Source organism: Rhinatrema bivittatum, chromosome 4 (assembly GCF_901001135.1).
Source record: "Rhinatrema bivittatum chromosome 4, aRhiBiv1.1, whole genome shotgun sequence".
In the NCBI taxonomy this organism is placed as follows: domain Eukaryota; kingdom Metazoa; phylum Chordata; class Amphibia; order Gymnophiona; family Rhinatrematidae; genus Rhinatrema; species Rhinatrema bivittatum.
Genome location: NC_042618.1, coordinates 213,464,991 through 213,488,971, shown reverse-complemented (window position 1 = coordinate 213,488,971; position 23,981 = coordinate 213,464,991). Strand labels below are relative to the sequence as shown.

Here is a 23,981-nt window from a genome sequence, read left to right as displayed (position 1 = left end):
CTTCAATCTATATAATGTGAGCAAATTGAGTAAGTGGGAGAAAAAGAAATTTCAGGGTGCTTCCAAAGTGATTAAGAGACTTTGCTAGAAAACGTGAAGTCACGTGTTTATTTTATCTATTGTCTTATTTATTTGTTTATTTATTTATTTAAGAGAAATGTAAATATTATTCAATCAGATCAAACTATCAGTAAAGAAGTTGAAAGCCACCATTCTTCTCCTGTGTGTTTATTGGATGCAAAGACAGTATAAATTGGCAGTGCTGTGAAACAAGGGACAGAGACAGGGCTTGATGCAAAGAAGAAGGGTATAATAGCTATTGTTCGTCCCCACAAATAGGAGCCTGGCCTCAGAAACTAAAGCTATCCATGCAGCAAGGGAGTGGTATATTGAGGCTGTGGAGGTGTTTTAAGCCGAAAGGGTCCATCCTTCATTCTTTCTATGTGTCCCTGGGTGCCAAGTAAAGGATTCATCTTGCCCAGGGGTTACAACAGTGCTGATGCACTAATTGGTAGTAATGAGTAGCACGCCTACATCAGCCTCAACACTGTGATCCACGGATTAGCCAAACCCTGTTTTCCAGGCATATTTTAGAATGTTAAATTATACAGTCTGTGAGCATATACAGTACACGCATTTTTATTTATTAGCCTTTATTTTTGTGCTTTCAAGTGGACTAACATGGCATTCGCACTGCTTTAAAAAGTAAAAAAATAAGCTAGGATTGCACCCTAAACTCAAATGGTACAGAGAGGGTTTCGAACACACTGCAGCATTCACCATACTGGAGATACCGAAGAATGAACTGCATATCTTACTCTCTCTGAAAGAGAAATCATGAAAGAACAGCCAGGGACACAATCACTGAGCCAGCTGACAAGAGGGGTGAGGAGTCTGTGGTTAAGTCGAAAACATTATCTGTGAGAAGCACAAAGACAACTCTTGGGTGAAAGACACAACACATCAGCATCCAGGAGACTATCAAATGACCCCAGTCCAAGGTGGCCCAAAACATACAGAAGGAAACCCAGGCCAAACAGGGTGTTTCTGGGCGGGTGGAACACAATCATAAACCAGTGGTAAGAAAAAAACAAACAAACAAACAAAAAATCTCTCAATGCATAGCTAGAAAGTAGGATTACAATGTCAAACGAATATACCAAAGCAAAAATAGTCAAAAACAAAACTCAAAAAGATGTAAATGGGAAGTCAAAGGTAACTGCCTACCAGACTGAGAAAGTTCATGATTGAGAGACTATGTAAAGATTATTCAAAAAGAATTTTCACTAACACATAATGATGTTTCAGTGCTTTCAATACTTCTTAAGGGTTAAGATCTTGCCTTAAGCATAGTATTTTATATAGTTGAGAGCACATTAGAAAAAAAACTAGTAAATATAAACCAGCGATATGAGTGATAAAATGAGTCAGATTCTCTGCGGTGCCTCTATTCCCTTCTGCTCCAACAGAGTGCACATCGTGTTTCTACATACTTGACAATAAATGATAATATGTGAGGATGGTTCAAAGGTCTACACCATCTCCTGCAAGTCTGGTGTTGAATGAATGGACTGGAACATATATCTATCTGAGATATTTCCAATGCTAGAAACTCTAAGGTCAATATTCAAAGGCGTTTAGCTGGATAACTTGTGAATTATCTGGATAAATCCTAATGCGAATATATTATATATTATATTATAATATATTTAAAATATTAAATTTTATCCAGATAAGTCATCATCCGGATAAAATTTAGCCAGATAACTTAGGGGTGTTTTGGGGGCATTCTGGAGCAGGTATAAGTTAGCAGAGTATTATTGTGACAAGAATGCTGGAAGTCCAATATGATATTCCTGCAATCCTGGCAGCAGAAAGGGGTTTGATAGGGTGCCGAGCGATGGGGGGGGGGGGTGTTTAGAGTTGGGAAGGAGGAAGGAGGCCAGAAATATTGCTTTTTGGTAAACTGGGGAGGTGAGGGGGGGGGGGGGGGCCCAGCTAGCTGACCCAAAGCACTAACACTTTAAAACTTTGTCTGGGGGGTGGGGGGGGTGGGGGTGTTAGGGACATGGAGGGAAGCTTGGCCAGGAAGGCCATTTTTTTCAACACTGAGTGGGGGGGATCAGGTTTGGGCTGCTAGGCCCATGCGCAATATATCTATTTTAAAGGCTATTGTCAAATAACCAGCTAGATTCTTTTGAATATAGCTGGCTACAGGAGGCCGGATAACTTTAGACCTTCTCTTAGCTAAATCTTGAATTACCCAAATAATTTATTCAGATACTCCAAATATCAGTTAGCTGGAAAAGTTATTCATTTAAGTCAACTCCACCCCCGAAACACCCCCAAAATGCGCCCCTTACTTATTTGGCTAAAATGTATCTACTTAAGTACCAGGTATATTCAAAGCTCAGCATTTAATCTGATAACTTACAAGTTATCCAAACAAATGCCTATGCATATCAGCCCCCTTTAGTTTATCTATTTCTTCACAAGCAGAATTTTCTGAAAATCATTTGGGGGTTTACCATACTCCGCTTCTAATCCTATTTGTGTCTGTTTTCTGTGGTCCTACCCCTGGCTGTTCCTCAGTGAACACTTGCCAGAGATATTTGTTAAGAAAATCTGCTTTTTTTTTTTTATTTTCTCATCAGCATCTATAATATTCCTCCCCTTCACCTCAATCTCACATTGCCATTTGCACTTCCTCCTATCACTAATATATCTGAAAAAGTCTTGTCCCCTTGTTTATTGTATTTACTATTTTTTTCTTCCATTTGCCTCTTCTCCCTTCTGACTAATTTCCTGGTTTCTCTTAGCTTTCCCAGATATTATTTCCTATCTTCCTGTTTCTGTGATCTCTTATAGTTTCTGAACGCTAACATTTTTTTTCCTTCCCTTTTTCATCTGCTTCTTTAGGAAACCATAGCAGCCTCTTTTTCTTCTTTCCATTTTGCTTTGCCCATGGTTCTTCTACTTCCCTTAGATTTCCCCACCCAGTTAATAACTCCCATTTGAACAAAGTTAGTTTTCCTGAAGTCTATGCCCTCTTGCCTTAGAATGAACGAACCTTCACTGCCTGTTTTCTAATACTTCACTGCCTGTTTTCTAATACTTCACTGCCTGTTTTCTAATTCTGAACTGAGGTTGGGTCTGACCTAGTGGGGGGAGGGGGCGGGCAGGGTTTTGTATTGATAACCTTTAGGGGTTCAATGGGGGGGAGGGGGGGAGCAATCAAGAGATTAAAAAATGATATGGTTTTTTAGATCCACCTAGGACAACTGGATTCAATATTGGGGAATACAAACATTTTTAAACAGATAAATAAATACGCGCAGAGATCTGAGCCAACTTGAAAAACAGTGGCAATCTATGCATATAAATTAGGTGCGTAGATTTTGAAAATGAGGTGTATGCCCATAGTTTTCTCTTTCCAACCACAGCATACTCCTGGGAATGCATGCATTTAGAATAGCTAAATAAATATAGCTGCTTAGGTGTAATCACAGCTAACGTCAGGCATTAGCTGGTTCAGGTCTGTTTTTAGAAATTTTTCTCCATTGACTGGATAAATTTACCCCCCTCATCCAAATTCACAAATCGGGCAAATGTAGCTGGGAAGTAAAGGGGAGACTCTAGGGCATCCCTGGGGTGGGTTTACACTGGGTATTAACTGGCTAAGTTTGGACAGATATCCCCAGATGCACAAATAGCGGGCCTAAATCTAACTGGTCAAATTTTGTACAGCTAGATTTAGGGACATTTACAGCTGAAATCGAGTGAGTTCGGTTTGGCTGAAAGTTTTCCTACAGATATCTGGCTAAAATTAAGCGGATATCTCAGCCACTCACTGGGTGAAACGAGGGGCTATATTTAACCATTCACCTGGGAACAATTTTCAGCCCTGTGCATTTAGCTGCGGAATTCTTTAGTTACCCAACTAGATCGTTCTAAAAATTGTTCCCTGGATGAGAAAATCACCAGGCCAAAAGATATTTCCTGCTCTGCACTTAAACCCTAATACCACCCACCTCCTCACCCATCCCCAACAGCAGCCAATTTCAAGGGGAGCAAATTTCAAGCGTTCCCAGGTGCGCGTGCACACACACACACACACACACACACACACACACACACACAGATTGGGCCTGCTGTTTTGTGCAGTAGCCCCCGTCCCCTGCAAGAGAGAAAGTGAAACATTCACCACACGGGATGTTTTTTTTAGCACTGCTGACACAGTCTGAACATGCACAGATCATGTAAACAACTTCAACTCCTTCAGGCTGAGTCGGTCCACACCTGACTTTTAGGGGAAAAACTGCACAACATATCCCGCAATGCTTTGGGATAGGAGCTGGCCCAAGTTGCCCCAGTGACCTGGCATTTCATGGGCGGTGGTGGGGCAGGAAGAAGGTGTGGCTACGTTCACTGACTTATGAGGAACAATCAGTGATTCATATCCTACAGGGGGAGGATTGACTCTTGGCAGAAGATCGAGTTGATTTCTATCCAAATGCAGGCAGAGGCAGGACAGGAGTGAGCAATCTAAGTACAAAATGTTGTCTTTATTCTCTCTCTGCTGTGCAGTCACTATCCATATAGTCAGCACAGAGTCAGCTTTAACTACAGGCTGGCACCATCCCCCACCCATAACCCAAAGAGCACTACACCACTTATCCCCTCCCCTCCACCCTACCCCAAGAAAACCCACAATTCATTGACTCCTCCACCTAACCCAAGGAGCGCTATTATCCATAGCTATGGCTTCTGCTTTAAGGTTTTATCTGATAAACATGGATAAAACATCCCCCGATGCAATAAAAAAGGGTTTATTGGATAAACACCAGAAAAACATTGCCCCTAGTATTCTCTCACTCCTCCCCTTGCCTGCCTTGGATCCTCCACTCTGTTTTCAAGTCATTTCCGTTCTGATGACTCCTCAGTTGCACAAACGTAGACCTCCATCCACTAAACCAGTGGTTCTCAACCTTTTTCCCATCGTGACACACCCAACAGACAATGCTCATATGTATGACACACTGCTCATTACAATCCATGGCAGAAATTAAAAAAAAAAAAAAAAGGCCCAGTATTAATTTCATTGTAAAGAATGACAAGAGAAAGATAAGAGTACTCTCTCTGAATAGAAATTCCATAAATAGTAAACCTCCCATACCAGATCACCAACTTCCAACTCTCAAACAGTAATCACCTTACCTAAGAAAAGGCAACATTGATAATATTACACCTCCTATTAGGAAAATGGAACAAGTCAGGCTGCCTTAGAGTTCTACACAGAAACTACACGCCAGCGGAATACCTCACATCAGTCACATGTGCAGACCCTCACCGAACAAAGAATAAAGAGACCATAAAGCATAAATAGAAACATGCAGACAAAAACTGAACTGGAAACTGCAACAAACCGGAGACTCTATATGCAGTGCAACAAAGGAAAAAGAGAACCATCACCAGTCCTCATAAAACAAATCAAGAAATATAAAATCAATATAAATATAAAATCATACTAATAAAAAATCAGATTTCAAAACAGCTGATGAATGGAATGTCCAGTAATTAAAAACTTGTATAAAAAATTTCCAGACATCAATAAAATATTTAAAAACAGCAGACACAAAGAAACAATAATTAAAAATAATAAGGATAAGGGATACTTGGGAATGTTGGATTTCCAGGTGCACTGAGATTGTTGTGAATTAGCAGGAGGGAAGGGGAGGTTGCTTGCAACTTTCTCCTCTCTTTCAGTCACAAACAAGTTCTCTCTCTCACAAACTTCCATGCTGTGTCTCTCTCTCACACACAAAGGATCTCAATCATACATAGACACATACATGCTCTCAATCACACACACACGCTCTCTTTCATTCTAACAGGTTCTCAATCACACAGTTACACACATGCTCTCTCTCTCTCACACACACCACACAGGTGCTTAATCACACACTTACACATACAGGCTTTCAATTACATACTTACATACATGCTGTCTCTCTCACACACACACACACGGTCTCAAACAAATATGCTCACTCTCTCTCTCCCCCTCCCCACCAAAAAACAACTGGCAGCAGTAACAGCCTCCTCCTTTTCTACCCATTGCGGTCTCGAAAAAGGAGTCCCATCGGCTGCAGAGGCTGACATTGCTCCTCTCTTTGTTCTGGGCTGTGTTGCTCTTCTCCTTTTGGGCTGATGCTGCAATTACTTTTAACTTAGCATGGTCTCTTCTTCCTGTGCATGTGGCCATTGCACAAGACTTCCTCTTCCGGGCTGCGGGGGCGGGAAGAAGACACCATGCTGTTAGTGCTGCTGACTGAGTGCTTCTTTCAGCTCTCCTGCCGCGTTCCACCCAGGCTATCAGCATTTCAAGTCTGGGCAGAGGAAGAGGTCACATTTTGCTGGAGCAGGGGGAGCAACCTGGCCAGTGGGGGGGGGGGGGGGGCCAGGAAATGCGATGACACACCTGCATGGCTTGGTTGAGAATCGCTGCACTACCCAGCAAGCATTGCAGCTGGTGGTAAAGAAGACAGATTGACCAAGGGTGTTTGAAAATAGTAAGGATGGGGATGGGAAAAATGATGAGGACAGGATGGTGGAAGACAGTTGTGAGGGGGGGGGGGATTGGGACTGAGAAAGGGGGCTGGGGGGAGTGAAGGTGTACCTGGGAAATGTTTGTATTTAACCTGGAGGCTCTAGTATTCTATAGGAATAAGCATTGGAAAACTTGGCATCAGGTTAACGCTGAAGTGGCCATGTGCAGGCCCTGTAAGAGGAAAGCACATGGACTCATGGAAGCAGGGAGGAGGAGCATTCACCGTATGGGTGGAAAGAAGGAAGAGGAGTACTGTTAGCCAAGTAGCTGATAGAAGAAAGAAGAGTCTCATCAGCCGTGTGGCCAGAAGGAGAAGCAGGGGCAGCATCAGTCTGTGCAGGCATAAGGAGGAATCCTGTTGCCTGCATAGGCCCATGGAAGGTGCTGCCACTGGTGGATTTGAAGATGGGGAAAGAGAAAATGAATCAACATGTGTGAGAGAGTGTGTGTGTGTGTGTGTGTGTGTGGGGGGGGGGGGGGAGATGTTAGTGTTGCGCCGGCCGACTGTGGAGCTCACGACTGGCCTCTCTCACCTCCCTCGCCGTCCTGCCATTGATGGTCCTCGGCTCCGCAGCTGGGCAGAGAGCTGCTTGGATATGCATTGAAAGTGAAGTATCAGGCTTATTGGGTTCGGGGTAGTAACCAACACAAGCAAGCAAGCTACTCCTACGCTTATTTGTGAATGCAAATCCTTTTTCCCACATTTCCTCTTGCCATTGAAGCATAGAGCAATGTTGGAGTCGCATTAAACATGAGAATGTTTATTGAATAAGAGTATTAATCACCAGGTAATAGCCATCATTCCCACAAGCCACCCCCATGCCTCTTCTCTTCATTCACATCCTCTAGACTTTATGGAGCCACAGTGTTTATCCCACACCCCTTTGAAATCCTTCACAGTTTTGGTCTTCACCACTTCCTCCGGAAGGGCGTTCCAGGCATCCACCACCCTTTCCGTGAAGAAATACTTCCTGACATTGGTTCTGAGTCTTCCTCCCTGGAGTTTTAAATCGTGACCCTTGGTTCTGTTGATTTTTTTCCAACAGAAAAGGTCTGTCGTTGACTTTGGATCACTAAAACCTTTCAAGTATTTGAAAGTCTGTATCATATCACCCCTGCTCCTCCTTTCCTCCAGGGTATACATATTTAGATTCTTCAATCTCTCCTCATAAGTCATTCGATGAAGACCCTCCACCTTTTTGGTCTCCCTTCTCTGGACCACCTCCATCCTGGCTCTTCGGAGATACGGTCTCCAGAACTGAGCACAGTATTCCATGTGAGGCCTCACCAAGGACCTGTACATGGGGGTAATCACTTCCCTTTTCTTACTCGATATTCCTCTCTCTATGCAGCCCAGCATTCTTCTGGCTTTAGCTATCGCCTTGTCACATTGTTTCGCAGACTTCAGATCATTAGACACTATCACCCCAAGGTCTCTCTCCTGCTCCATGGCACATCAGCCCTTCACCCCTCATCAAATACATTTCTTTTGGATTTCCACACCCCATATGCATGACTCTGCACTTCTTGGCATTGAATCTCAGCTATCAAAAGAACCGGTATTGTATGTGATAGAAGTAGAAGACAAAATATAAAGAAATCACATATATATAACGTGAATTACTGAAAGAAGTGAACCCTCATAAATGAGCAATTGCACACTTACACTGTATTAGTGTTTTAACATTTGTGCACTCGTTGCGATTGTGCATGCTCAATGGACATAATCATGGGGTAACACTTTTCATTTCACGTAAAATGTGCCGCTGTTCTTGAACAGAAAAAATTTTTTGGAATTTTTTTGAAACAATTTTTTTTTAGAACTTTAACATCAACTCCAACTACTTCATTGGTAAAGAGACATCTATGGAAAAAAGACTTATCTTTTCAAAGAAAAACGCTAGAGCTTAAGAGCTCATCAGCTCTGCTCTGCCAAATGCCCTTTCTTTGAAAAGATAAGTCTTTTTTCCATAGATGTCTCTTTACCAATGAAGTATTTCTGGAAAAGCAACCCACCTTTTAGGATATTAGGGGATAAATTTTAGAAGGGCTTAGGCTTCTAACTTTTGGAGTTAGACTCTTAAATTAGTCCTTTTGAAAATTTACTAGGGCTGAGTGCCTAAATTTAAGTTTGTTTCATTAGGTTTCCTAAATTTAGGGGCCTAAAATATGGGGGACTACATAGGTGGAGGAAAAGCAAGGAGCTTAACATTGATTTTCAGAACTAGACACCTAGGGGCAGATTTTCAAAGGGGTACCCACATAAGATACGCGCATACCCCCCGAAAACCTGCCCCAAGCTCCCCCTGCACGCGCTGAGCCTATGTTGCATAGGCTGCCGGCGCACGGAAAGACCCGGGACGTGTGTAAGTCCTGGGGCTTTCCTGGGGGGGCGTGTCGGGGGTGTGTCGCGGCGGCGCAACATCGGGGGCATTCTGGGGGCGGGTCCGTGGGCATGGTTCTGGCCGTGGCCTCCGGACCAGCCCCCGGACCGGAACATGGTGAGCTGGCAGCTGGCCCGGCGCATGCAAGTTACGCCTGCCTTGGGCAGGCATAACTTTTGGAATAAAGGTGGGGGGGGGGGGGGAGGCGGAAGGAAAGTTCCCTCCGAGGCCGCTCCAATTTCGGAGCAGCCTCGGAGGGAATGGAGGCAGGCTGCGCGGCTCGGCGCGCGCAGGCTGCCGATTTTGCGCAGCCTTGCGTGCACCGACCCCAGATTTTAAAAGATACTCGCGTATCTATTAAAATCCAGCGTACTTTTGTTTGTGCCGGTCGAGCGAACAAAAGTACGCGCGGGCGTATTTTTTTTACCCCCTAATTTTAGGACCTAAATATAGGAAAATGAATAACAGGCCTAAATTTAGGGTCCTAACTTTTAGGGCTCCTAAATGTATGTGAATTTTCAGCTGAAACTTAGGCTCCTAAGTTTGGCTGAACATAGTGTCAAACTTAGGGGCTTAAATTTAGGGGCTCATTTTATTGAATATCAGCCCCTAAATTTAGCAACCTAGTTAAATTAGAAGCCTAAATGTAAGCACTCAGCCTTAGTAAATTTTCAGAAGGACCAATTTAAGAATCTAACTAGCATTTAGAAACCTAAACACTTTGAAAATTGATCCCTTTGTGTTTTTTTTTACAATGTTTATGTTTTTATATTGTATATATTTATAACTTGTAAATGGCTTTTTGAAAATTTTTTTTATAAAGATGTGAATTAAATACATAACTCAAATCAAACCTTATCCCACCCAACCTCAGAGAATACTGCTAACCCAAACCCTATCCCACCCCACATCTGGAAGCACTGCATTTCCAATTGCTTCTTCGCTGTCATCTACAACTAGATTCCCAAATTCCAACCATCCTATCCTAAACTTACCCAGAGGAACATGGCTACCTTAACCCTATCCCACTCCCAAAGAGCACTACTATTTTTGCCCCACCCCCAATTTGTGGAGCACCTTAATTCAAATATGCTCCAACCCCACCCCCATAGAGGACTGCCATCTGAATAAAATCTATCCTATCACCATCCCATGGAGCACTGCCATTCAAAACATGCCCCAACTCCACCCCTGAGAGCACTATTATTCAAAAAATGGCCTCTTTCTCACACCCATCCCAGGATTCATTGTCATCCAAAGCCTTCCCCAATACAACAATTACTGCTATCCCACTCCAATCCTATCCCAGGAAGCATTGCCATCATGGTCCCTGTACTTACTCTAATCAGTCTAAGAAGCAGAAATTTCAGATCTGAATCATATACAGGCCGCACACTCGCTTGTCAATGTAAAAATGCACGTCTACATGAACTAGCATACTCTGAGATGAGAGGGAGGCCATGGGGCAAGTGTCTTCCTGGATACTGTTACATGGACAGATCTGTTTCCATCTTTCTCTTCATGAAGAAACATTGTTGCAGGAAATGGAGATGGGAAGATTTAAACTCCATGTTATGGTAGGTAAAAGGTAAGACTCCTTTTATATTCTTCCTTCCTCATCTTGTGTCTCCATCAAGGGATGACCCCCGCTCCCTGACTTTTCTCTCACCTTGTGTCTGTCTGTCTGGGGGATTCCATAGTTCTCTGCTCTTAGGTTTGATGCTGCCACAATGAAGTCCATATGAAAGTTGCTGTCATCATCCTGTAGGAGAAATTTGTAAAAAAAAAAAATTATTATATGTCAAGAGCAATTTGCAAAGTGATCTAGCCAGCTAGCTAAGAAGTCAGCAGATTAGATTATCCTAGGTATAAACTGCCTCATGCAAAGCAGGTTTATGGGGCCTATTTATTAAACCATGTTAGAAAGGCACAATAATGTACTGCTGTTAATGCACCATTTACTGAGAGGGAGTCAGCTGGACTGTTAGATGATCGAGGAGTTAAAGGGGAAGATAAGGCCATTGCAGAAAGACAAAATTAATTCTTTGCTTAAGTGTTTACTGATGAGGACGTTAGGGAGATACCCATTCCAGAGACAGTTTTCAAGGATGACAATTCAGATGAACTGAACCAAATCACGGTGAACCTGGAAGATGTTGTAGGTTAAACTGACAAACTGAAGAGTAGCAAATCGCCTGGACTAGATTCTATACACCCCAGGGTTCTGAAAGATCTAAAAAATGAAATTTCAGATCCAATATAAGTAATTTGTAACCTATTATTAAAATCATCTGTTGTATCTCAAGACTGAAAGGTGGCCAATGTAACTCCGATATTTAAAAAGAGTTCCAGAGGTGATCCAGGAAAATAAAGACCAGTGAGAGCCCGACATCAATGCCGGGAAAAATAATATAAACTATTATAAAGAACAAAATCACAGAACATACAGACAGACATGGTTTACGGGACATAGCCAGCATGAATTTACCCAAGGGAAGTTTTGCCTCACAAATCTACTACATTTTTTTGAAGGGGGTGAATAAACATGTGGATAAAGGTGAACAGATAGATGTGGTATTTGGATTTTCAGTAGGCATTTGACAAAGTTCCTCATGAGAAGCTTCTAAGAAAATTAAAAAGTCATGGGAGAGATCACGTGACCCATTGCACAGGTAGGACACGCTTGCCTGACCCGCTCCTGGTCCCCCCCTCTAAAATGGGCCATTTTTTCGCTGATTTCTGGTGCTTGAAGTTGCACATTGCCTCCCTCATGGCTTCCCAATGAAACCTAGACTATTTCTGGCAGAGCAGCGGCGACATGTCTAGCAAGCAGCAGTGTGAAAAAAAGCTCCCGGGGAAGACGGCTGAATCCAAAATGGCCGATGGGCTGCTGAGCCCGAGTCAGCGTGGGACCTGCAACAATGGTGCTTTGTTGGAAGAAGTCACCAGGGTGGTGGTGCAAGCATTAGATAGACACCAGTTTTCAAGCCATTTCTCAGCAAATCACTGCAGGAAATGAAACCTTATCTGAAATTAAAAAAAACAAGTCGAGGACACCCAGACCCTGATTGTAGGCCTTGAAACAGATACGCAGGCTCTGCAACAACAGCAATGCACCCTGGCCCAGCAAGTAAGGGCACTGGAGGAAAAGGTGAGTCCTAGAAAATCGGTCATGCAGGAATAACCTGCGGTTTTGTAAGATTCCCTGAATCTATATCGGACCGTAACCTAACTTCCCTAATGGAGGGCTGGCTACTGGATGAACTGGGGCTCCAAAATCTTCAAGATCAGTGCAAGGTGGAATGGGCACATAGACTGGGGGCACGACTACCCGGTAACTCCAGACCCAGAGTAGTCATAGCCCGTTTCTGAACTATGCTCATAAAATGACAACATTGCAAGCTTACAGAAAAAAAGCTGCCCTGGAATATGAGGGTACCAAAATCTTAATCTTTCAGGACTTTTCCGCTATGGTGTCCGCAAAAAGGAGGGAATATTCTGCGATATGCAACAATCTATTCCAAAAACGCATCAAATTTACCCTACAATATCCGGCAACACTACGGATGGAGACGACTAAGGGAGGATATGATAGAGGTCTTTAAAATAATGAGAGGTATTGAACGAGTAGATGTGAATCGGTTATTTACACTTTTGGATAATAGAAGGACTAGGGGGCACTCCATGAAGTTAGCAAGTAGCACATTTAAGACTAATCAGAGAAAATTCTTTCACTCAACACACGATTAAGCTCTGGAATTTGTTGCCAGAGGATGAGGTTAGTGCAGTTAGTGTAGCTGATTTTAAAAAAGGTTTGGATAAGTTCTTGGAGAAAAAGTCCATTAACTGCTATTAATCAAGCTGACTTAGGGAATGGCCTCTGCTATTACTGGCATCAATAAGCATGGGATCTTCTTAGTGTTTGGGTACTTGCCAGGTTCTTGTGGCCTGGTTTGGCCTTTGTTGGAAACAGGATGCTGGGCTTGATAGACTCTTGGTCTGCCCCAGCAAGGCAATTTCTTATGTTCTTAAGGGTTGTGTACTTATATTTTTTCATTTTGTTTTCTTTGTCATTTTTTTCAATGTTTTTACATTTCATTTATGGATTGTTTATATTTGAAATAAAACAAAGAGCAATATGAATGAAAACAAACCAAAACTCAAGATAAAATGGACCACCCCTCCCCCCTGGCAGAAAATACTCAGTGCCTCAGAAATTAAAAAGTTCGAGGTCTTCTAGGCATACCCCTCCCCCCCTTCCCACAAAGCCTCTTGCTGTCCCATTTGGACTTTAAAGATCAAAAATGGGGTAAGGATCCCCAGGTGCTCCTGTCCGCCAAATGGGTATTTCAAAATGGCACCAGCTAGCTCTGAGGCCGGCACCATTTTCTTGTACAGATGTTTTATGATATGTCTATATAACAAAATGACGCCAGTCACAGGGCCAGCTGACACCATTTTGAAATGCTAAGCTAGTGGGGCAGAGCGACCAGGAATCACTCCTCCTATTGGACTATAAAGACCAATGAAGGAATAAGAGGCAACCGCAGGAGGAGGAGAGGCCTTGACTTTCTTTAATTTTTTACGATGGGGCAAGTAGCAGCAGAGGGCCTGGGCCATGGCTGGTGGCTGATCCGTGAGGAAAATGAAAAAACAAAATTAAATATATTTTTATATTTTGTTATCCAATCAAAATTAAATTAAACAGGAAATTTCAAACAAATATCCTCTTTCGTTTCAAATTAAATCATATGCTAAGAACATAAGAAAAGCCATGCTGGTCAGACCAAGATCCATCAAGCCCAGCATCCTGTCTCTGCCAGTGGCCACTCCGGGTTGCAAGTACCCGGTAGATGCCATGAAGTAGATTTATTTCCTGTTACTGACTCCCAGGTATAGCAATGGCTTTCTTCAGCCTACCTGGCTAATAATGTGCCATGGACATTTTCTCTAGGAGCTTGACCAAATCTCTTTTAAAGTCTGCTATGTCAGCTGCCCCAACCACATCCTCTGGCAACATATTCCACAGTTTGTGCACTAACTAAAAAAAAGTACTTTCTATGATCTTTCAAAATCTGCTGGTTGTTAGTTTCACGGAGAGTTTCCTTATTTTAATATTATTTGAAATTATTTATTTACCCATTCCACCCCACTCATGACTTTAGAAACATCTGTAATGTTCCCTCTCAGTTGTCTCATTTCTAAGCTGAAGAGACCTAACTTGTGTAGTATCTCATCATAGGGAAGCCGTTCCATCTCTTTTATCATTTTTGTCACCCTTCTCTCCGCCTTTTCTAGTTCCACTGTCTTTTTTGAGATGGGGCGACCAGAAATGCACACAATTCTCGAGGTGTGATCACACCATGGATTGATATAGAGACAGTATATTTTCTGCTTTATTCTCCATTCCTTCTTGGATAATTCCTAACATTTTATTTACTTAACACCACCGCACTCTAAGTTGAGGATTTCATCATATTGTCCACATTTTGGACTTTTCCACATTAAATTTTTTTTCTGCCATTCAGATGCCCAGTCTTCTAGTTTCACAAGATCTTTCTGTAGTTCCTCACAATCCACTGGTGTTCTATCAACTTTGAATAATTTTGCATCATCTTCAAATATGATCTTACTTGTCATTTCATTTCCCAGATCATTTATGAATGTGTTAAATAGCACAGGTCCTTGTACCAATCCCTATGGTACTCTACTAATGATCTTTCTCCTTTTGGAAAACAGACCAATTTATCCTATCCTCTGTATCCTATCTTTTAACCTGTTCACAGTCCACAGTAGGAGATTGCCTCCTTTCCCATAACTTTGTAATATTCTGAGGAGTCTCTCATGGAGAACTGTCAAATGCCTTCTGAAAATCCAAATACACTATATCAACTGAATCATTTTTAGCTATGTGTTTTATTTACACCTTCAAAAAAATCTAAAATATTCGTAAGGCAAGACTTCCCTTTTCTAAAACCGACTCTTCTCCATTATGGCATGGCTATTAATATATCTAGTGAATTTATTTTTACGAATGGCTTGTATCATTTTGCCTGGTGCCAACATCAGGCTTGCCAGTCTATAGGTTCCCAGATCACCCTTGGAGTCCTTTTTAAAAACCAGCAACTCGGTTACAGATTACTAGTTATAAGTTTGCAGTTTCATGTTTTAGATCTTTTAGAACTCTGGGGTGGAAGCCATCCAGTCCCAGTGATTTGTTTAGTTTGTCAGTCTGATCTTATTACATTCTCCATTATCACAGATATTTGTTTTTGTGCTCAGAATCTCCACCAATAAAGAATGTTTTAGGTGTAGGTATGTTTCCAATATCCTTCTCAGTAAAGACCAAATCAAAGAATTCATTCAGTTTTTCTGCTATTTTTTTGTACTCCCTCACTACCCCTTTTGCCCTTAGTCATTTATTGGTCCAACTGATTCCCTCAAGGACCTTTTGCTTTGAATAGACTAGAAAATTATATTATTATCTGTCTCTCTGACAAGCTTCTTCTCAAAAATTCTCTTCATCTGGTTCTAACCTGTCAGTGCTTATATTCTTCCGTATTTTCATCATTCGGGTCTGCTTTCCATTCTTTGAATGATGCCCTTTTAAGATTTTACTGCCTCTTTTACCTCACCTCCAAACCCGGCTGGCAGACATTTGATCTTCCTTCTACCTTTTTTAATGCATGGAATGCATTTTATCTGGGCTTCCAAAATAGTATTTTAAAATATCAATACCTAATGCAAACTTTTAACTTTTGCAACCACTACTTTTAGTTTTCTTTCAATTAATTTTATTTTTCTATCATAGTCTTCCTTTTTAAAGTTAATAGTACTATAGTAGTTTTACTTAATGTCCTCTCTCCAGTGATTATGTCAAATTTTCCTAATGGCACCCACCACCTGCTCTCCAAATCCGAACTACAGAGGATTCCCTCACACTCCCTGGCTTTCCAGCCCTGCCTGTAGATGCTAAAATCTTAAATCCTATCCTAGCTGCCACCCAATTGGGCTAATGAGCTGCTCCCACAGGACTGCTGGAAGCCACTGGGTGCAGTAATAGAGCAGCAAGCTAGCTTACAAGGAGCACAAAGAGCAGGGGTGCAAAAAATACTTAGGAAACAGAAACCAGTCAAAAATATTTAAGCACTGGTGAATGTTTCCTTTTTTGTATTTTTTTGTTACTGTTATTTTTGATTATTTTCAATTTTTCTTATTTTGCAATTTATTTGGCTACTTTTTAATTTTACTTTTTTCTTTTGGTTTTCTTTTCTTTTTATTTTCTCTCTCCTCCTCTTTTCTTTCTAGGCACTATCCCCATTTCACTTTGCTTCTTCCACTCCCTCCAATCACTCTCCCCCCATCTTGGCATTACAGTGCCTGGTGAGGCTCTGATGTCTAGACTAGGATCCCACCAGCAGGAACAGCAGCTTTTTAGACTATGTCTGCTAGAAGAAGGTTCTTGAGCCCTTATCTGGGCCCTGCCTCAGCAGCAGGTTTCAAATTTTAACACCTGGGTGGGTGACTTGGCACCTGAGTTTTTTCCAGCCAAAAAGGGAGGAAAATGTGTGCAAGATTAGCACTGGGGAGGAAATTACATTTGTTAGTTTCAGGGACTATGCCTTAGTCTAGTAATGTAAATAACCATCCTTATTAACCTGTTCCATATCACACATAATTTTATAAACCTCTATTAGATCCTCTTTAAGAGGGGACTTTCATTTTCATTTTTTATTTTTCCCAGGAATTTATCCGTGTTTATTACAATGAACAAAAACGGGAGAACATTATGGAAAAAAAAGTCATTTTTCCCCACTGGTTTTTCTCCTGTTTTTGTTCGTTTTAATAAATACTGATAAATTCCTGGGAAAAATAAAATAAAACCTGAAAACAAAGGTCCCTATCTTTAAGTCATCTCGTCAAGTTGAAGAGCTCTAACCTATTTAGTCTTTCTTTATATGTGAACCGTTCCATCCCCTTTATAATTTTTGTCTCACTTTGTACTTTTCCCGAGTTCTGCTGTATTCTTTTTTTGAGGTGTGGCAACCAGAATTACAACATAGAACGCAGGGTGTGGCTGCACCACGGATCGATACAGAGCATAGGCACAGTTTGTTTGCTTAATATGGGGGGAGCAAGGACTGGGGAGCAGGTAGCAGGAAAGAAAATTATTATTAACTATTACCATAAATTTAGTCTGCCACACAGCAATTCGATGTCTGGTGTGGATTTAGTTAATAAATAACCATAAAATTTAATTTAACTATTAGTCAGGTTTCACTAGGACATTCCAAACTAACTCCGCATATAGCATTAGCTATATATTTGAACACACTGTTACTGAACCATTTTTGGCACTTTTATTAAACATTGATTAATTTATGTTATGATTTGTGCCTTCCTGTAAACTGTTGTGATGGTAAATAATTTAACGACTGTATATAAAAGATTATAAATAAATAAATAAATAAATTATTACCAATTTTGTTTTATTGGATTTTAGGGCAACATTTTATTTTTTCTTATATTATCTTATTTTAATTGATTTAATTTTGTCTATCTTATTTTTTGTTTTAACTTATAAATTGGTTTTAAGAATTATGTTATCAACTATAAAATGTATTTTAGGTTTATTTATTGTAACTATCTATGGTATTGTAAACCGACATGAAGTCAATACGAATGTTGGTATATAAAAATTTCCTAAATAAGTAAATAAATGGGGAACTGACTTAGCACTAGCCAGGAGTGTTTGTTTTTTTTTTGGGGGGGGGGGGGGGGGGCACTGTCTCCCCATATTCTTCCCAAACTATGCTTATGATATGGAGGCATTATTAGGCACAGTTTTGTTTTATATTCCTTTCTGAATAATTCCTAATATTTATTTGTTTTCCTGGCTGCCCATTCACACTGAGTTGAAGATTTCAAGATGATGTCCACAATGACAACAAGGTCCTTTTTTCTGGGTGGTAACTTCTAATTCAAAATGCAGCATTTTACATACAAAAGATTACTTTTCCCTTTCTACTTATCCAAATTAAATTTCATCTGTCATTTAGATGCCCAGTTCCCCAATTTAACAATAGAGATGTGAATCGTGTGATCGATCGTCTTAACAATCGATTTCGGCTGGGGGGGGAGAGAATCGGATCGTCGCAGTTTTGTTTTTGTAAATATCGTGTAAATCGTAAATCGGGGGAGGGCGGGAAAACCGGCACACTAAAACATCCCTAAAACCCACCCCGACCCTTTAAAATAAATCCCCCACCCTCCCGAACCCCCCCAAAATGCCTTAAATTACCTGGGGTCCAGAGCGGGGGTCCCGGTGTGATCTTTTACTCTCGGGCCTGCGGTGCGTTGTAGAAATGGCGCTGGCGCTACCTTTGCCCTGTCATATGACAGGGCAAAGGTAGCGCCGGTGCCATTTTGTTTTTTGTCCCCCGACGACAGGAGCATAGGAGATCGCTCCCGGACCCCCGCTGGACCCTCAGGGACTTTTGGCCAGCTTGGGGGGGCCTCCTGACCCCCACAAGACTTGCCAAAAGTCCAGCGGGGGTCCGGGAACGACCTCCTGCAGTCGAATCGTGTTGCCGTACGGCTGGCCGTACGGCAACACTCCTGACGGCGTTTTGCCGTACAAAATGGCGCCGGCCATACGCCGTGTGGCCAGTGCCATTTTGTACGGCAAAACGATTCGAGTGCAGGAGGTCGCTCCCGGACCCCCGCTGGACTTTTGGCAAGTCTTGTGGGGGTCAGGAGGCCCCCCAAGCTGGCCAAAAGTCCCTGGGGGTCCAGCGGGGGTCCAGGAGCGATCTCCTACGCTCCTGACGTCGGGGGACAAAAAACAAAATGGCGCTGGCGCTACCTTTGACCTGTCATATGACAGGGCAAAGGTAGCGCCGGCGCCACTTCTACAACGCACCGCAGGCCCGAGAGTAAAAGATCACACCGGGACCCCCGCTCTGGACCCCAGGTAATTTAAGGCATTTTGGGGGGGTTCAGGAGGGTGGGGGATTTATTTTAAAGGGTTGGGGTGGGTTTTAGGGTTGTTTTAGTGTGCCGGTTTTTCCACCCTCCCCCTCCCCCGATTTACGATTTTTGACGATAAATCGGGGGAATTCCTATTGTATCGCGCTTCTAACGATTTTTGACGATTTAAAATATATCGGACGATATTTTAAATCGTCAAAAATCGATTCACATCCCTATTTAACAATGTCATCCTGCAGCTCCTCAAAATCAGCTTGTGTTTTAACTACTTTGAATAACTTTATTTCATCTGCAATCTGATCACCTCATTTATTGCTCCTTTTTCTAGATCATTTATGAATTACATTAATCAACACAGGTCCTGGTACACAACCCTCTCCATTGGAAAACTGATCATTTAGACCAGGAGTGGCCAACTCTGGTCCTCAAGAGCCACAAACAGGTCTGATTTTCAGGATATCCACAATGAATATCCTTCATATAGATTTGCAATCACAGCTTCCACTGTATGCAAATATATTTCATGCATATGCATTATGGATATCCTAAAAATCAGGCCTGTTTGTGGCTCTTGAGGACTGGAGTTGGCCACCCCTGATTTAGACTTACTTTCTGTTTCTTATCTCTTAACCAGTTATCAATCCACAATTTATAATTTCCTGAAGTCTCTCTCATATGGGACTTTATCAAATGCTTTCTGAAAGTCCAGATTCATTATAATTGACCAGCTCATCATTAAGTACATGTTAATTTATACCTTCAAAGAATTTGAATAGTTCGTAAAGCATGACTTCTCAGCTAAAGCCATGATGGTTGTTTTCTATTAAGCCATGTCTATCCATAAGTCCGGTAAGTCTTTTCTTAACTATAGTTTTTACCATTTTTCCTGGTATAAATGTCAGTTTACTAATATGTAGTTTCCTGGATCATTTCTGGAGCCTTTTGTAAAAACTGGCATCACTAAATACCTTCCAGTCTTCAGGTACAATGGCAAATATTAATGATATTTCACAGACTAACAGGAGAAATTTGTAATTTCATACCTGATTTCTTTCAGAACCTGGGGTAAATACCATCAGGTCCTGGTGATTTGTTACTATTTAGCTTGTTAGTTTACTCTAATACAGCCTCCAGTTTAACAGTGATTTGTTTTAATTCCTCTGACTTAGCTTTAAAGACTGTTTCAGTGCGGGTCTCTCGCCAACATCCTTTTAGGTAAACACCAAAGCAGAGAATTCAGTTAATTTTATGCAGTGGCTTTGCCTTATCTGAGTTCCCTTGTTCATCTAGTAGTCCAACTGACTCCATCACAGGTTTCTTGCTTTTGATGTATTTGAAAAAGATTTAATTATTAGCTTTTCTGCCTCTGTAGCAAGCTTCTTCACAAATTCTTTTTTTGGCCTACCATATTAAGGTTTTGCATCTACCTTGTCAGTGCCTATACACTTTCTTATTCTCATTTGGACTTGCTTTCTATTTTTTAAGAGATGTCTTTTTGGCTTTAATAGTTTCTTTCATAGCACCATTTAATCATGCTGGCAGTAGTTTAGCGCTTCTTTAACCTTTATTAATATGTAGAATACATTTTATCTGGACTTCCAAGATGGTAGTTTGAAAATAGACTCCATGCAGAACTTTAACCCTTGTAACTGCCCCTTTCAGCTTCTTCCTGACTAATTTTCTTATTTTATTAGTCTTTTTTTTTTTTTTTTATTTGAATGCTACTGCAGTAGGTTTACTTAATATTCTTCCTCCAGTGATTAGGTAAAATTTGATTGCATTAAAATCATCTACTATCACCCACTATTACCACCACAGTTATCCCTTGCCTCAGGTCCTACAATTCACTGAGAACTAACTAAAATAGGTTCCCCTTATCAGCTCCAGGACTAGCTGCTTCACAAAGCATTTATGGCATCTCTTTTGCATATCTTGATAAGTCATTCACCCAATCAAAACTGGGGTAATTGAAATCCTCCATTATTATTGTGCTGCCAAAGTTATTAGTTAGGTGGATGATAATAAACTCCTAGTGTTATACTCTCTCTCATATTACATGAAATTTCTATCCACAAAGAAACAGTTTGTTACTTGTTGAACTTTAATTCTGTGCTCTCCTTAACATAGCCACCCCACTTCAATATGAACTGTCATTTCAATATATTTTCTATCTTGCTATCACCATATCTCATTGGTTAATGGTTATCCTCTTTACACCAGATCTCTGAGATGCCTATTATGTATATCCTTTCATTTAGTGCCATACATTTTAAATCTTTTTTTTTTTTTTACTTCTGGCATTTGTGGACAGACAAGTAAATCTATGTTTTGTTTTGTTTGTATTTCTTTAATCACAGTCTGTTTATTGATAGCAATTAATTCAGATAATTTTGAAGCATGTCCTAGATACAGGATCACTCCTGTCGCTCCAAAATGATGGTCTTCTTTCTTGGAGACCTTGCTCCTTCAAAACAGCACAGGAGCTGCTAAAATGAAGGTGTGCCTGAAGGTCTCTTCTATATACCTCTCTGTCTGCCTCATGTTCTCCAGGTCTCCCACTCTAGCCTCCAGAGCTAGGAGGTCCTTGCAATGGAAAAAAAACATATGACCTCTCCCTAACAGGTATATAATCATATATATTGCACTTGGTATACAAGACTGGGTAATTCCCACCTTGGTTGCTGTCTGCATTCTTTTCTTTAAAAGTTATCAAAAATGATTATATTTTCTTCACTTTTTTGTTTATTCTGTAGACATATTCATATAACTGATCTATAACTTCTTTAACATTTATGTGAGGATATATTTTGCACTTATTTGTCTAAAGAACTAGTTGGGTCCTATTATGCAACTGGGCAATAGTCTATAAATGTATATTTGAGACGGGTGGGTAAAACAAACAAGATAACAGCTCTGCCACACTCTTAGTCAAATAGAATACTTTTAAAACTATCACACTCCCAAACAGAAAATAACATTCTTCAGAGATCAATCACACTCACAGCCAATTAGTATGCTTTTAAAATGTTATCACACTCCCAAACAGAAAATAATATATTTCTGAGTTCAAGAAAATTTAACACACAAATACCTTTTCAAAGTGAATGGGATCCATCAAGTATGCTCTGAAGGGGGAAGAGTCAGCCAGGGCGGTTCTCAATAACTCTAATCGCTGCAGGTCTATAGAGTAAAAAAAAAAAAAAAAATGGCATAAGAGACATTCAGCATTGTGATGCCAAAGCGCTCAGCTAATTAGGCACCTGTAATTCAAAGTTCCTGTAGCAGGATCTGACTTCCCATATTACCATTAAATTCTCAAGTCTTCTCTCATTTATCTACCGGTACAGATCCCTTACTATTTTGGTTGCCTTTCTCTGCCATCTTTCTGTCCTATCTTTCTTTTTTGAGATAGAGACCCCAGAACTGAATATTGGCTTCACCAATGATCTGTTTAGGAGCATTATCGCCTCATTTTTCCTGTTGGTTATGTGTCTCTCTATGCAGCCTAAAATCTCTCTGGTTCTAGTCACTGCCTTGTCACATTGCTTTGCTACACATTCAGATCATCAGACACTATCAACCCAGGGCCTCTCTCCCGGTTCATGAACATCAGTCTCTCTTGCCTTCCATCTCCTTTGGATTTCTGCATCTCAAATGTAAGACACTGCACTTCTTGACATTGATTCCCAGCTGCCACAATTTTGACCATGCCTCAACATTTTTTTAGATCACTTCACATTTTCTAAACTCCTTCAGGGGTGTGCACTCTTTTGCAGAACTTACTGTTATCCTCAAAAAGGAAAACTTATCCTTCTAACCCCTCTGCAATATTGCTCACAAAAATATTGAACAGAATCAGCCCCAAAACTGATCAATGAGGCACACCATTAATCACTCTTCTCTTCTCAGTATGCGTTCCATTTACCACTACCCACTGTTATCTGTCCCTCAACCAATTTCTAATCCATTCCATCACCTTTGCTGTTCATTTTATTCATTAGCCTCTTATGCAGGACTGATTCAAAAGCTTTGCTGAAATACAAATAAACCAGCTCAACTACCCACCCTTGATCTAATTCTCTAGTCACCCAATCGAAAAAAATCACATTGATTTGACACAACCTTCCTCTGGTAAAAATCATGGAGAGATTGCCAGAAATCCTCAAGCCTATTGACTACTATCCATCCAATACTGCTCCTCAATGTTAGCACAAATGACATTGCTAGTACCACACAGACCGTATCAATAGTGACTTCAGGGCTCTAGAAGGAACAGGTGCATAGGAGCTATTTTCCTCCATTCTCCCAATCAAAGATAAACACCTTAGTAGAGAAGCTCACATTCTGGAGACGAATTAATGGCTGTGTAGATGGTGTCGATGAGAACGTTTCAGCAGAAGTGAAAGGGCTGCTGAGCAGTAAGGGGAGGGAAACAGGGAACTGGTGGTAGCTGAGTAGGGAGGGGGACAGGGTAGGAAGGGGAGAGAGGGAACACAGAGAGAGTATGTAGGAGTGGGGATCGGGAAAGCTGAGCAAGGATGCGAGTGTGAGGGAATGATTGGAAAGGAGTACTGGGGAGAAGTAAGGGATGAAGGAGGCATGGAAGGGGAGAGACAGGGTACAAGAGCCATAATATTATAGTTTTGGGAATGTGCATTTTTTTTCTACCTCTGTACTTTGCTTAATGCAGGAGAAAATGTTTCTACTTCTCCAGTTTTGTATTGCTTGCAGAGTGGCTTTTTTGAGTTTCCATTCCAGTTTCTGTCTCCATATTTGTAATTTGTGGTCTTTTATTCTGTATTTGGTGAAGATCGGTTCTATATGTGTGGCAGTTATTTTACTAGCATGTAGGGATTTGTATCAGTCTTATTTGTTGTGTTTTCTCACTAGGACATCATTGATGGTGCACTGCTGCATTTTCATAGGTAGGGTTATTGCTGTTTGAGACCTCAGATTAATACTGCTGTGGTTTGGCATGTTTTCTATTTATGTGCTGA

General features: G+C 41.1%; 1 protein-coding gene across 1 annotated transcript in view; it reads right to left on the bottom strand.

The window, feature by feature from the left end:
* Positions 1 to 23,981, bottom strand: part of UBA7 (ubiquitin like modifier activating enzyme 7) — a 426,723-nt gene that overhangs the window by 171,324 nt on the left and 231,418 nt on the right. The window contains exons 20-21 of the mRNA XM_029599673.1: positions 22,076 to 22,164; positions 10,664 to 10,756 (exon numbers count right to left, since the gene is read on the bottom strand). Of these exons, the coding sequence (XP_029455533.1) occupies positions 10,664 to 10,756; positions 22,076 to 22,164 (182 nt within the window). The remainder of the gene's footprint in view (positions 1 to 10,663; positions 10,757 to 22,075; positions 22,165 to 23,981) is intronic.